The sequence below is a fragment of the Mesocricetus auratus genome, unplaced genomic scaffold (genome assembly GCF_017639785.1).
Source record: "Mesocricetus auratus isolate SY011 unplaced genomic scaffold, BCM_Maur_2.0 Super-Scaffold_15014, whole genome shotgun sequence".
NCBI classification, from domain to species: domain Eukaryota; kingdom Metazoa; phylum Chordata; class Mammalia; order Rodentia; family Cricetidae; genus Mesocricetus; species Mesocricetus auratus.
In genome coordinates, this window is record NW_024429186.1 from 33639971 (window position 1) to 33653020 (window position 13050).

Consider the following 13050-nt stretch of genomic DNA (forward strand, 5'->3'; position numbering starts at 1 on the left):
CTCCCTCAGACTCCTGGTTCTTCCTTGTCCTCCTCCTTCCTCCTTCTTTGGAAGTAGAGTCTTATATAGCCCAGGCTGACTGTGAACTTGCTATGTAGTTTAGGATTACCTTGAGTTAAGATGATTTCTGATTCTCCTGACTCCATCTCCCCAGTAATGTTTTTTAAAGACCAGGGAGTTTTAGTGTTTTTAAAAATATTTATTTATTTTATGAATATGAGTGCTGTATCTGCATGTACAACTTTATGCTAGATTCCACTAAAGATGGTTGTGAGCTGCCATGTGGTTGCTGGGAATTGAACTCAGGACCTCTGGAAGAGCAGCCAGTACTCTTAATCTCTGAGGCATCTCTCCAGTCCCCCACCCAGTAATGGTTTACAGATGTGCATCTACTATACTTGGTTTATATAGTGCTGGGAATCAAATAGGCCTTCATGTATGGCAGGCAAACAATCACTACCAACTGAGCTATTTCTCCCCTCTTCCCTCCTTCCTTCCTTCCTTCCTTCCTCCCTCTCTCTCTTCCTTCCCTCCCCCCTCCCTCCCTCCCTCCCTCCCTCCCTCCTTCCTTCCTTCCTTCCTTCCTTTCTTTCTTTCTTTCTTCCTTCCTTCCTTCCTTCCCTCCTTCTTGCCTTCCTCCTTCCCTCCCTCCCTCCCTCCCTCCTTCCTTCCTTCCTCCCTCCCTCTCTCTCTTCCTTCCTTCCCTCCCTCCCTCCCTCCTTCCTTCCTTTCTTTTTTTCTTCCTTCCTTCCTTCCCTCCTTCTTTCCTTCCTCCTTCCCTCCCTCCCTCCCTCCCTCCTTCCTTCCTTCTTCCTTCCCTCTCTCCCTCCCTTCCTCTCTCTGTCTTCTTTCTTCCTTTCTTTCCTTCTTGCTTCTCTCCTTCCCTTCCTCCCTTCTTTCCCTTCTTCTTCTTGCATACCTTTAAAAAGAATCAGCTTTTTGAGATAAAGTTTCAAATAGGCCAGGCTGGCCCTGAATTTGTTATGTAGTTGAGGCTGGCCTTGAACTCTTGATGCTCCATTTCCCTAGTAGCTTACACGACCTGAGCGTGACATAGCACAGTTCCTGCCTCTTACTTTCTCACTGGTTTCTGCCTTGGATGAGAGTCCTCATGCAGGAGTGCTGCAGTCTTCTCTGACACCTGCTTTCCTTCTTCGCTCTGCTGGACCCCTGTCCTGTCTATTCCATTTTGAAAGTGTTTCTGGAGTTGTCCTAGTTTCTCCTCATTCCAGAACATTCTCCCCCCAGCTGCAGGAATACTCTTGTTAAAACATAAATCCGAGTGCAGCCTACCTCTGCTTATAGGCTCCTGCGGTTTCCTCATTGCACAGAGGGTGAAGTCCAAGTTCTTCATCAAGGCATTCTTGGCTCTGTCTGGCCAGTCTACCTCTCAGTGGCTTCCCAGCCTTTGCTGTTCAGTAACACTCACCCCATGGTCTGGACACATGGGCAGCTCACTCCTTTCTAAGCATGCACTGCGGACTGACCTGGTATCTCCATTTCTCTTCCGCCTGGCAAAATCAAATTATTCTATTAAGAATATCTGGATTGTCTCTGGGGGTTGCCCTGGGCTCTGCAGACAGTCCTCTCTCTCTTCTCTGTCCAGCTGGCCTGGGAGCTCTTTGGGACAGTAGGGCCTGAACTTACCTGGTTCTCTTGCAGACTCCATGCTCGGCGGGTTCTTAGCGTGTGGCCGATGCCGGTTGTGGCTTGTTGAGCAGACAACAATGGACAAAAATATTTAGAACTGGACTAGCTTAGTGGAGAACACCTGCCTAGCACTCAAGAAACCCTGCTTAGCACTGGTGAGACCCTGCTTTCATCCCAAAACTATGTAAACTTTAGGGTGGGGCTGGCACTGTGGTTCAGGCTTGCTGTCAAGCCCGATGACTTGAGTTTAATCCTAGAGACCAACAAAGTGGAAGAATATAATTGACTTTTTTTAATGAGTTTTTTTTTTTTTTTTGAGATAGGGTCTCTCTTATGTAGCTCTGGATGTCCCAGAACTTGCTAGGTAGACCAAGTTTGCCTCAAACTCAGAGATCCACCTGCTTCTGCCCCCTAAGTTCTGGGATAAAGGCATGCACCATCACACCTGGCTGAGAATTGACTCTTAAAAGTTGTCTTCTGACGTCTACATGACACACACTACCACCACCAAATACAGCAGCAAAACTTCTTCAAAAAAGTTGTTAGTTGTAGCACAGTCTTATAATCCTGGAACTCTGGAAGCAGAGACAGAAATGAGGGATTCGAGGCCATTCTCAGCTACAGAGTGAGTTTGGGATCAGCTTGGATTATATGAGTTATATTTCAAAAAATAAAACCTAGAGGGATGGTTCGTTGTATACTGCTTGCTCAGAAGAGTTTGGTTCCCAGTACCCACATCAAGAAAGCTCACAAGTATTACAAATGCCTGTTACTCCAGCTCCAGAGGATATACCGCCCTCTTCTGGACTCCATGGGCACCTGCACTCATGTGCACATACACATGGACACACATGTATACACATACTTAAAATGATAGAAAATGAAACATGTGACTCAAGATCATCACAGTGTAATGTTATTTTGTCTATTTTGAACAATCAAAAAAGACTTAAACAAACCAAAGAAGAAAACTTGGTCTCAATGGTGTAGGAAGCAACATTGACTTGAATTGTTTGAGCGGCCAACCTTCCAGAGGCTCTGTGACAACAAGTCCTTTCTTCCCCCAGAACTAGGGGTGAAGGTAGAGAAAGCTGTGGCAGGAGGGAGGGGCTTGGTTTTTCATCCCTGCCTGCCCCAGTCATCCCAAATGGTACCGAGTACACCTGAGCAAGAGAAAGCAAAGAAATGGAGAGAGGTAATGGGACTCTGTGGCTCCAACTTCAGTAGTGTGGTTGTATCCCTCCCCCTTTATTCTTTTGAGAGAGAGTTTCCTGTAGTCCAGGCTGGCCTTGAATACTTGATTTTCAGGTCTCTAACTTCCAAGTGCTGGAATTATAGGCATGTACTGTCACACCTTGTTCTCTCTCTCTCTCTCTCTCTCTCTCTCTCTCTCTCTCTCTCTCTCTCTCTCTCTCTCTCTCTCTCTGTGTGTGTGTGTGTGCATTCTTTTATGCTCATGTGTGTGTGGATGGCAGAGGATAACTTTAGGTGTTGTTCGACCTCAGAACCAGCTATCTTGTTTTGTTTTGTGAGGCAGGGTCTCCTTTGGTTTAGGGCTCCCAGATAATGCTAGGAAGGCTGGCCAGCAAGTCCAGGCTCCTACCAGTTTCTTCCCCCCAGCTCTGAGATGACAAGTGTGCCACCATGCCTGGCGTTTCCCTAAGATTCTGGGTATCGAGTGAGGCAAACACTTTACAGTCTGAGCTGTTTCCCCAGGCCTCTTCCTCCTCCTTTCCTCCTTGTCTTTGTGGGCCGGGTGTGGAGGGTGTGGTCTCACATAGGCTAAGCTCACATTCTACCTTGTCCAGCTCCCATCTTACTCCCAGCACCCCCCCAGGCGGTGATTCTGTTGAGGACAGGTGTTTTTCTTGTTAGCCCTTGCCCTCTGCAGGTGTCTTGTGCACGTGCTAACCGAATGAATGAACTCATTGAGAAAGAATGGCATTTGCCTCTTGCTCTGGTTCCTTGGGGCCCCATGCTTCTTATTTTCTGGGACATTTTCTCTGGACAACTTCACAGTTCCCCCACATTCTCTGGGCACTGACTCAGAGATATTGAGTCTTTAGACTCACCCCCCCCCCCACCCTGTTTTTTAGGCCCCTTAGAGGTTGCCCCTGTGCCTTTAGAAAGAAAATATGGGGGCAAACAGAATGCAGAGAGGAAGCCTAAAGGATTAATTGGTTAAATTTTATTACATAGGCCGGTGCTGTTGTTTACAGGACATTAAAAACCATTATCATCTTCCCAGGCTGGGCAGACAGCACTGAGCCGCTTTGATGCATGTCTTAGAGAGATAAGGAAAATTTATCCCTTGTTTTGACTTCAGAATTTCTTCTTGGTTTATTATCTGACAATGCGATTCAGCTTTCTCTCCAAATGTCCCTGAGCTCAGGCAACTTTTTCAAGTTGTTGGCAGGGGAGGTTCAGATTAGAAACCTACAATTTTGGTGTGGGAGAGACCTCTGAGATAAACGACTGTCCCTAGCCTGCCCTCCCTCTCACTCCCATCTCCATCTGTATTTGTCTCTCATGGTGGAGCTGTTCCTGGACACCCTGGATTCTCAAGAAATTTGTACTTATTGATCTGCAGGCGGGGCACATGTTTCTCAAGACCTCTGGCTAATCCTCTACCTCTATGGCCACATCATCTGCCTAGCAGGGGTGACTTCTTGGAACACACACACACACACACACACACACACACACACACACACACACCAGTTCCTTAGTGTCCCTTGAGTATTGTACACATAGGTGAATGAACTATCTTAACTCTGCCATCTTCAGTGATAGGATATTCAAGGTTCCTCTGGGCTGGGTGGGCTGGGCCTAGGAACTCTTACACATTAGAGGCAATATGTGTGTGTGCATGTGTATGTTTATGTATGCATGTGTGCGCACGTGTGTGTGTGTGTGTGTGTGTGTGTGTGTGTGTGTGTGTGTGTTTGTCTGTATGTGCCACATGTGGGTGCCTGAAGAGGCCCCATGTGGGTACTGGATTCCCTCACTGGTTTCTGTGGAGCTGGAAGCTGCAGGCAGTTGTGAGCTGCCCCATGTGGGTGCTGGGGACCGAACTCATGCCCTCTGGAAGAACATCAAGTGCTCTTAACCACTGAGCCATTTCTTCAGTCCCCCTCCTCCACAGGCCTTCTTGAGGGTGTGGCTTTCCAGGGAATAGAGGCTGTGCTGTTCTGTAGGGGTCACCTAGAGAGCCTGTGGGATTTTTCTATTTCTTAGACGGGAAGAGAAGTGCTCGATGGATGCTGAGTTTCCTCTTAGCCGATCAATTAAAGAGGTGTGAGAGAGAATGCCCAGGCTTGGCAGATAGCAGCTACTCACATGCTTGAGGAGCAAATGACTGGGTGGAAGTAGGAATCAGGAGTGCCTGCCAGCACCAGGCTGCCCCTCCTGGGTCTGGGTGTTCGGTTCAGTAGGTATTTTATTTGCTGAGGAAGGGTTGATGCCAGAAGGGGGTTGGTTAAAAATTATGTCTGAGCCTGGGGGGATGGCTCATTGGTTAGGGTGCTTCCTGAGGTAGCATGAGGAACTGTGTTTGGATCCCCAGAACCTGTATAAAATGCCTCATGAAGGAAACTCGCAAGGGTTTTCCCTGAACAAGGAAGAGAGTCGTTGAAGGAGATCCAGACTGACACATGGCGAGGGCAGACATCCTGAGACCTGAAAGTGTCTCTCACTCGCCAAGACCAGTCCTGGCAGCTTTTGTCCAAAACCACATTTCTCTCCCAGCCACGGTGGCTCCAAAGCCACCTCAGACAACACCAAACCATCCCAGGAATTTTTCCAGGCGTCTGACCCTCAGGCAAGGCTGAGGGGAAGACATTCCTCTCCTCCAGACCTTGTTAGTACCACTGGGCTGAAGTTTGCTCTCTTTGGAGGGTTCACAGGACAAGCTCAGGGATGCCGGGACTTGGTGGTGAAAGGAGGCAGGCATCCGCTGCTCAGCTCCCACGGGGCATCCGTTGTCTCTTCTCTAGCCTTCTTTGTTGTCTGCGCAAGAGTGACCTCTCCCCAGGCTTTTCTTCCACTGTTTCCCTTTCTGGAAGGCTTTCCTCCCATTTTTTTTTTTTCTGTCCAGACACATCATATAGCATCTTCCGGAAGGACTCAGCTTCCCCCTTGCTGGAAGGAAGCACAGTATTTTCTGGACTTTCAAAGCATGTTTCCAGCTGGGGGCCTGACCTGGAGGTTGGCCTTTTCCTAGCTTTTGAAATATGTGCAACTGTGTGGTTGTCCCATAGATAAAGGGAAAATGGTGCCTTTTACTCTGTTTTACTATAAACAATTATCCAAGGTCCATGGGATTTTAACACGTACATTGAAACACACATATTCTCTCTCTCTCTCTCTCTCTCTCTCCTCTCCTTTTCCATGTTCACAAGGCAGCTGCTTACTGACAGTGGGGGGGGGGGGGCAAGAGAGGCTCCTTAATCCTGGGGAGCAGGAACGAATGCAGAAAATGCCCTGGGAACCGAAGATTCCCATGGCTCCTCATGTCCGTGCACAGCAGCCCATATATAACCCTGGGCAAGCTTCCCCGTCGCTGCCCGGCTTATCTCAGCCTCACATTCGCGGACTCACCAGCCTGGAGTCTCTCTGGATGTTGGCCAGGCCAGTTGGGAATGCATAATAGCTGAGATAGGGGCAGGGACGCACGTCCTTGCATGTTGGAATGAAGGTCTCCTTTTTCTCCCGCTCTCCTGTCTTCTAGTTTTCCCTTCTGGCATTGGTAAGCAGTCTTTCTGACCTCACTAATCTTTTAAGGAGGGAGGCCCTGATTCCAGGTTTACAGGATGCTGTGTTAGTGATACAGGCGACTCAAGGTGAGCAGACACCGACAGAATAATATTAGAGAGGTCTATATTCTCTTTTCAGTGTTTGGAGATAGGGTTTCACAATATCTCACACGGGCTGGCCTTGAACTCTATATGTAGTTTGGGCAGGACTTGAACTTGGCAATGCTCCTTGCTGTCATTTTAGGGACTCAATTCCAAATCCTGAGATTTCAGGCTTATGCCAACAAGCCTGGCTTTAGTGCTTTGAAACCCTGACTGCAGAGACTTGTGACTTTAAAACCTCCTCCAATTTCTCTTTTCCTCCTAACTAACCTGGATTTTATGTCTCAGTCTTGGGTGGCGTTTTTGTCTCAATAGTATCAAGGATGAAGAATGGCAAGGCCTCTGGAGAGAAGCAGCTAGCCTGATGAGAGCAAAGGATTCTGGGAAGTTGGGTGAGGCCATAATGGGGATCTGGAGCTTGTGCTGGAGGTGTGGACAGGCAGGTGGCACCTCCATCTTTCTCTTATTTCCCTCTTGTCTGTGCTGGGCTCACAGCCGTGGCCCCCTCCATAGGTAATTTTTTTCCCCTCCATAGAACTTCAGGACAACTGTAAAGGTCACAGTTTGCTTTTGAAGATGTATATGGTGTTGATAGACTAGCTCCATTCTGCAGACGAAAGCTGAGTTGTCCCCTAGTGTATCTTTCTACTCCTTCTTCTGCAATGCTCCCTGACCACGGAGGATGTGATACAGATGTCCCAATTATGACTGGTCACTCCACAGCCATTCACAGTACTTTTGACCAATTATGCGTTTCTATAGCCATCACGGACCAATACAAAAACAAGTTTCTCCGACCAAGATGGACAGCAGCACTCCTCGATGGGTATACACAGTGATTTAGAGGGCAATTTGATGGGCACATCATTGTGTTTATTTAGTGAAACAACATCAGTAGCTTTCCCACTAGAGCCCATCATCCCCCCAGCTACAGGCTTTTGACTGGGTTTGTGCTACCAGACGTGAATTTTGTCCTGTGAACTGGGTATCAAAGCCAATGAAAAAGCAGTTGTTTACCCCCGTAACAGGGTTGCCAATGGTGCTCATCATGCTTGGCCAGTCAATATTACTGCACACACAGCCCACGGCTGGGTAAAACTGTTGTTGGCAATTCTCCCCCAGCAGTCTGCACTCTGGCACTCTGAGGGCTAGCCAGCAGGAAGCAAGCTTCCAGCCCAGGTTCAGCCTGAATTCTTTATGTCTTGTAGTTAAGGCCTGTGGAGTCTTAGGTAATAGGGTCTTACCTTCTAGCTCTGGTGTGTGGCACCAACAGCAGTGATAATTTCCTGTATTGTCTGGGGGTCTCAGGGACCTCCCTGACTAACTGGTAGGGGGATATTCCACCCCTGGTGCTGAGATTATTATTATTTTTTTAATAACATATGGCTTCTGGGAGCAGCTTTATCCACCCATTTAGGGTACCTCATCAAAACACTTAAAGCACACACACATACCCCAAACTTTTCCCCCAGAAAATTACCACAGTTGCTTGTAAAGGGAAGCCTTCCTGCTAGCCTGGTTCCAGAGCCACATCAGTCCCAAATAAACACACAGGAGGCTATATTAATTATGAAGCTGTTGGCCTTGCTTGTTTCTTACTGGCTAGCTCTGACTTAAGTATTTATCCCATAATTGTTAATCTAAGTATTGCTCTTACTGGAGAAATTTCGGGGCTTCCTACCCCATGGAGGTTACATCTCGACTCCCTGTGTTTCTCTTTCCCAGAGTCCTCCTGGACTCCTAGTCCCACCTATCTTGGTTCCCTATTGGCCAACAGTGCTTTATTGACATATACACAGGACTTACCCCATTAGTTGCTACTCTAGAATGCTAAAACATTTTCTGGTCCCTCTTGTAGTCAGTCCTACCTCTACACTCAGGCAACCACAGATTTCTTTATGTCACCATACAGGAGTTTTTCTGGATCTAAAATTGTGCATAAACAAAGTCATATAACATGTATTCTTTTGAATCTAGCTCTTCACCTGGCCTTTTTTCCTCAAGACTTGAACTTCTCGTTGTATACTGGTAGCTTGTTTTTATTGCTGGGAGCATGCCTTTAGTTAGTGTAACACACTGACACCTTTTAATCCACTCGTAATTTTTATAAATTCTTCAGTTAGAAGATAGCTGAGCTGATTCTAGTTTTGGAATATATGGTTTAAGTTGGGACAGCATCTATGTGTGAGTTTCTTTCAATAGAATTCTTTTCCTTAGGAGTGAAACTTCCAGGCATGTGACTAGTACATTGTCTTAGGGTTTCATTGCTGTGAAGAGACACCATGACCATGGCAACTCTTACAAAGGAAAACATTTCCTTGGGGCTGGTTTACTTAGTTTCAGAGGTCCAGTCCATTTTCATCATGGTGTGGAGCATGGCAGCATGCAGGCACACGTGGGTTGGAGGAGGAGTTGAGAGTCCTACATTTTACAGGCAACAGGAAGTTGACTGTGACACTAGGCGGTATCCTGAGCATAGGGGACCTCAAAGCCCACCCCCAAAGTCACACTTCCTCCAACAAGGCCACACCCACTCCAATAAAACCACACTTTCTAATAGTGCCACTCCCTTTGGGATTACGGGGGCTGATTACATTCAAACTACTTGCCCTGGGTCGTATCCCAAGATCCTTTCTAACTAAAAAAAAAATAGAATAAAGGCAGCTTAGTCTTGTTAATTACATAATTTATTATAACCAATTATATTTATATCATTGTGTAACCATTACTCCTGTCTGTAGCAATGTCTTTGAAAAAGCAGAATTTTAAAATTTTGATGAATTCCAGTTTAGTTTTATTTTTCATTTATGGTTTTTGCCTTTTCTGTTCCAAGATTCTTGACTACACCAATGTCCAAAGACTTCCCACAGTGATTTCTTCTGGAAGTCTTAGAATCTTAGTGTTTACTGTGATGCTAGTACCCATTTTGATTACATTGGGGGTGTGGCATGAAGTACAGGTTGAGTTTTACTTGTTATCTCATCTTTATTTCTTTAGTTATTTTGTGTGTATTTCTGCACCAAGCCTGGGTGTGGTCAGATTACAGTTTGTCTGTAGGATTCTCTCCTTCCATGAAGTGGCCCAGAGGATGGGACTCAGGCTGTCAGGCTTAGGGGTTAGCACCACTATTCACTGAGCCATCTTGTCAGCCCTAAGGTTTAAATTTTAATATGGAGATCTGGCTAAAATGAATAAGGTCCAACAAGTTGTCTCAGTGGAGATTAGAGCTTGCTGCCAAGTCCGATGACCTAGGTTTAATCTTCAAATCTAGTAGAGATCTGACTAGTAGATCCTCTAGTAGGAGACTGACTTCTGAGTGTCAGTTCTGTCCTCTGAACTATACCCATGGGAGTGCCCTGGAATGTGTACTCCCACCTCCCAAACAAACAAACAAATGTAAAATAAAAAATAACTAAGATAAGTAAGTGCATATTAGCCAATAGTCATTGTTATTAACCTCTGTTTTATTCTGCTATGGGTTAGAAATTACTACCCTATCAGCGATCAGGTAGATACTTATTTGTACAATCCATTGGACTTTTACATATGCTAGGGCAAGCACCTACTACCAAGCTACACCTTCACCTCCATCTGCTTGACTTAAGCAACCCAGTTCCTCGATTCATCTAAAATAAGTTTAAGCTTATGTAATGGTTGCACTTGACATTCCACACAACCGAATAGGAGGAAAGAGAAATGCAGATGTAGTCAGTGCATAAAGGTGTGAAAAGGGCCTAACTATTAAGAAATGGAGACCAGAGCTGGGTACATAGTTCTGTTAGCAACGTGCTCAAGTAAGAGGACCTGAGTCAATACCCAGCACCTGTGTAAAAAGGTGTAACGTGCTTGTAATCCAAGTCTCTTGGAAGCTGGAAGCTGGAGAAGGGTCATCCTGGGGACCAGCTGACCAGACCACCTAGCTTACGTGGTGGACTCCAGGTCTCACTGAGAGAACTTGTGAAAGAAAGCAGGGTGGATGTCTTCCAAGGACAGACACTGGAGGTTAACTTACAGTCTCCACATACAGGCATACACAAATCACACATGAACATTCGCACCTGCGCCCCTTAAAACAAAGAAATGGGGGCAGCTTGGCTTGTGTGGGATGGAGGTGTCGTGGGGCAGGGGCTGCAGAGCTTGGCTGCACAGCATGGAGGATCCCTACATTTGTCCTGTGGGTGTTGTAAGGCCCGAGAGAGGACTGGAATGTCCCTTAGCATCACGGGTTATTAGTGTCATGGCTGGTCTGATTGGGGAGGCGTCAAATGGCTGAGGCTGATGATGGGTGCTGGCCCTCTGTCTTCTTGAAGAGGGACTGATTGCTGAAAGATGGAGATTGAGGGTGGAATGGGATGGGGAGGGCAGAGGTGCTGGGGGAAATCGCCTGATTTCCGAATAGGTAAAACTGGAGGGAGGCATTTAAAGCCTGACCTTGAGATCCAAGTTGGAATGTTGGGAAGGCTATCTCAGCTTTAACTAGAGCTAAAGATAGCAGGGGAGAAATTTTCTCAGAGATGAAGCTTAAAGGAAGTGGAAGTTATTTGCTTTTGGAGAATATTTGCGACTCTGAGAGAAGAATCGGAACTGACTCTCCTTTTTTGTTAAAGCATTTTAAAGTCTGCAAAGGGCTTGTGGCTTCCCAGCGACCCTGAAGAGGACATCAGGATGACTGGGACAGGAACTGGACTCACATGTGGTTGTGAGCTGCCTTGCCTGATGTAGGTACAGGGATCAGAATGTGGGCTCTTGGAAAGAGTAACAAGTGTTCCTTGTTGTTGTTTGATACAGGTCTCTTTTTTTTTCCTTACAATTTTTAAAATTTAAATTAGAAACAAGCTTGCTTTACATGTCAATCCCAGCTCCCTCTCCTCCCCTCCTCCCCCAGACCCCCAGCCCCCACCCAATCCCCACTCCGATCCCCAGGGAGAGTGAGGCCCTCCATGGGGATCTCCAGAGTCTGTCATTTCATCCAGGGCAGGACCTAGGCCCTCCCCCAAGAGTCCAGGCTGAGAGAGCATCCCTCATTGTGGGATGGGCTCCCAAAGTCCATTTGTATGCCAGGAATAAATACTACCAAGGCCCCATAGATTACCTAGGCCTCCTCACTGACACCCACATTCAGGGGGTCTGGATCAGTCCCATGCTTTCCACACAGCCATCAATCTGGGGTCCAAGAGCTCCCCCCTTGTTCAGGTCAACTGTTTCTGTGGGTTAAACCAGCCCAGTCTTGACCCCTTTGCTCATCACTCCTCCATCTCTGTCACTGGATTCCAGGAATTCAGTTCAGTGTTTAGCTATGGGTGTCTGCCTCTGCTTCTGATGAAGGTCTCTTTACATAGCCCTGGCTGTCCTGAAACTCACTATGGCTGGCCTTGAATTCAGAGATCTATCTGCTTCTGCTTCCCCAGTGCTGGGATTAAAGGTGTGCGCCTCCACCGCCCACCTGCAACAGATGCTCTTAACCACTGAGCTTCCTCTCCAGCCCCACTTTTTATTTTGTTTTTCATTTATACCTGCTGGGCTTGGTAGGGCAGGGTTCCATGTTTTCCATCTTGCTGATGAGGAAGGGAGGCTCTGCCATGGCTAGAAGGTGGTTTAGGATCTTTTTTCTGAGACAATTGGCACTTGTGGTATCAGTGGGATAGGGTAGGGGTAAGATTCTGAGTTGGGCTTCTACCTACTCATTGTGCCAGAAGTTACTTTGCTTTTCTTATCTGTTTGGCAGTGTTGGCAACATCTGCACCATCAGCACCAATGGTGGAGAAGGCCAAATAAAACAGCCTAAGTGAATGAATGTGAAGCTTAGCCTTTTAAAGGTTATACTCTCTTTGTACTGTGGCTGGAGATCAGCTGGCCACGGGATGGGGAGACGGGGAAATCCAGGGTCATGCTGATCCAGGTTTACACTGATGCAGTACGGAGAGCTAGGGCGTGCCCTATGGAGTGGGATAGAATGCTGGGCTCTGGGACATGGTGCTGCCCATGCAGCCTGAGGGTTCCAAATTGTCAGGGAAGCCAAGGGGTCACATGTGCCAGAAAACCTGTGTTTCTATTCAGAGGCTTTGGGACCGTATATGACTTACTATATCATGGACATACTATGCGACACTTGATTCCCTTGAATCTTACTTTACTCTTCTTGTTTGGTTGTTTGTATTCTCTCTCTCTCTCTCCCTCTCTCTCTCTTTCTTCCTCCCCCCCCTCTCTCTCTGTCTCTGTGTGTGTGTGTGAGCGTGCACATATGAACCTGTGGATGGCAGTCAGAGGTGTCTTACTTTTCTGTTTCCTTCCTTCCTTCCTTCCTTCCTTCCTTCCTTCCTTCCTTCCTTCCTTCCTTTTTTCTTTCTTTTTTTTGAGGCAAGCTTTCTCCTTGAAGCTGGAATTCACCAATTTGGCTAAACTGCCCCGTCAGGGGTCCTTTGCTTCTGTCTCCCTAGCATGGGGGTTACACACATGTTGCCTCCAGGAGTTATTCCAGATAAGGAAACAGATTTTCTCAATCCTCTCATGAAACTAGGCCTCTGACAATTTCATCCCGGTCCAG

General features: G+C 46.9%; 1 protein-coding gene across 4 annotated transcripts in view; it reads left to right on the top strand.

The window, feature by feature from the left end:
- Positions 1-13050, top strand: part of Dpf3 (double PHD fingers 3) — a 262723-nt gene that overhangs the window by 54085 nt on the left and 195588 nt on the right. The window contains exon 1 of one of the 4 annotated variants that reach the window (XM_040742790.1): positions 10919-11224. The exons of 1 other annotated variant lie outside the window; for it this stretch is intronic. In XM_040742790.1, the coding sequence (XP_040598724.1) occupies positions 11172-11224 (53 nt within the window). In that variant the 5' untranslated portion in view covers positions 10919-11171. Of the gene's footprint in view, positions 1-10918; positions 11225-13050 lie in introns of those variants that run through there. 2 more of the 4 variants (XM_040742789.1, XR_005876221.1) reach the window with 2 other exon arrangements.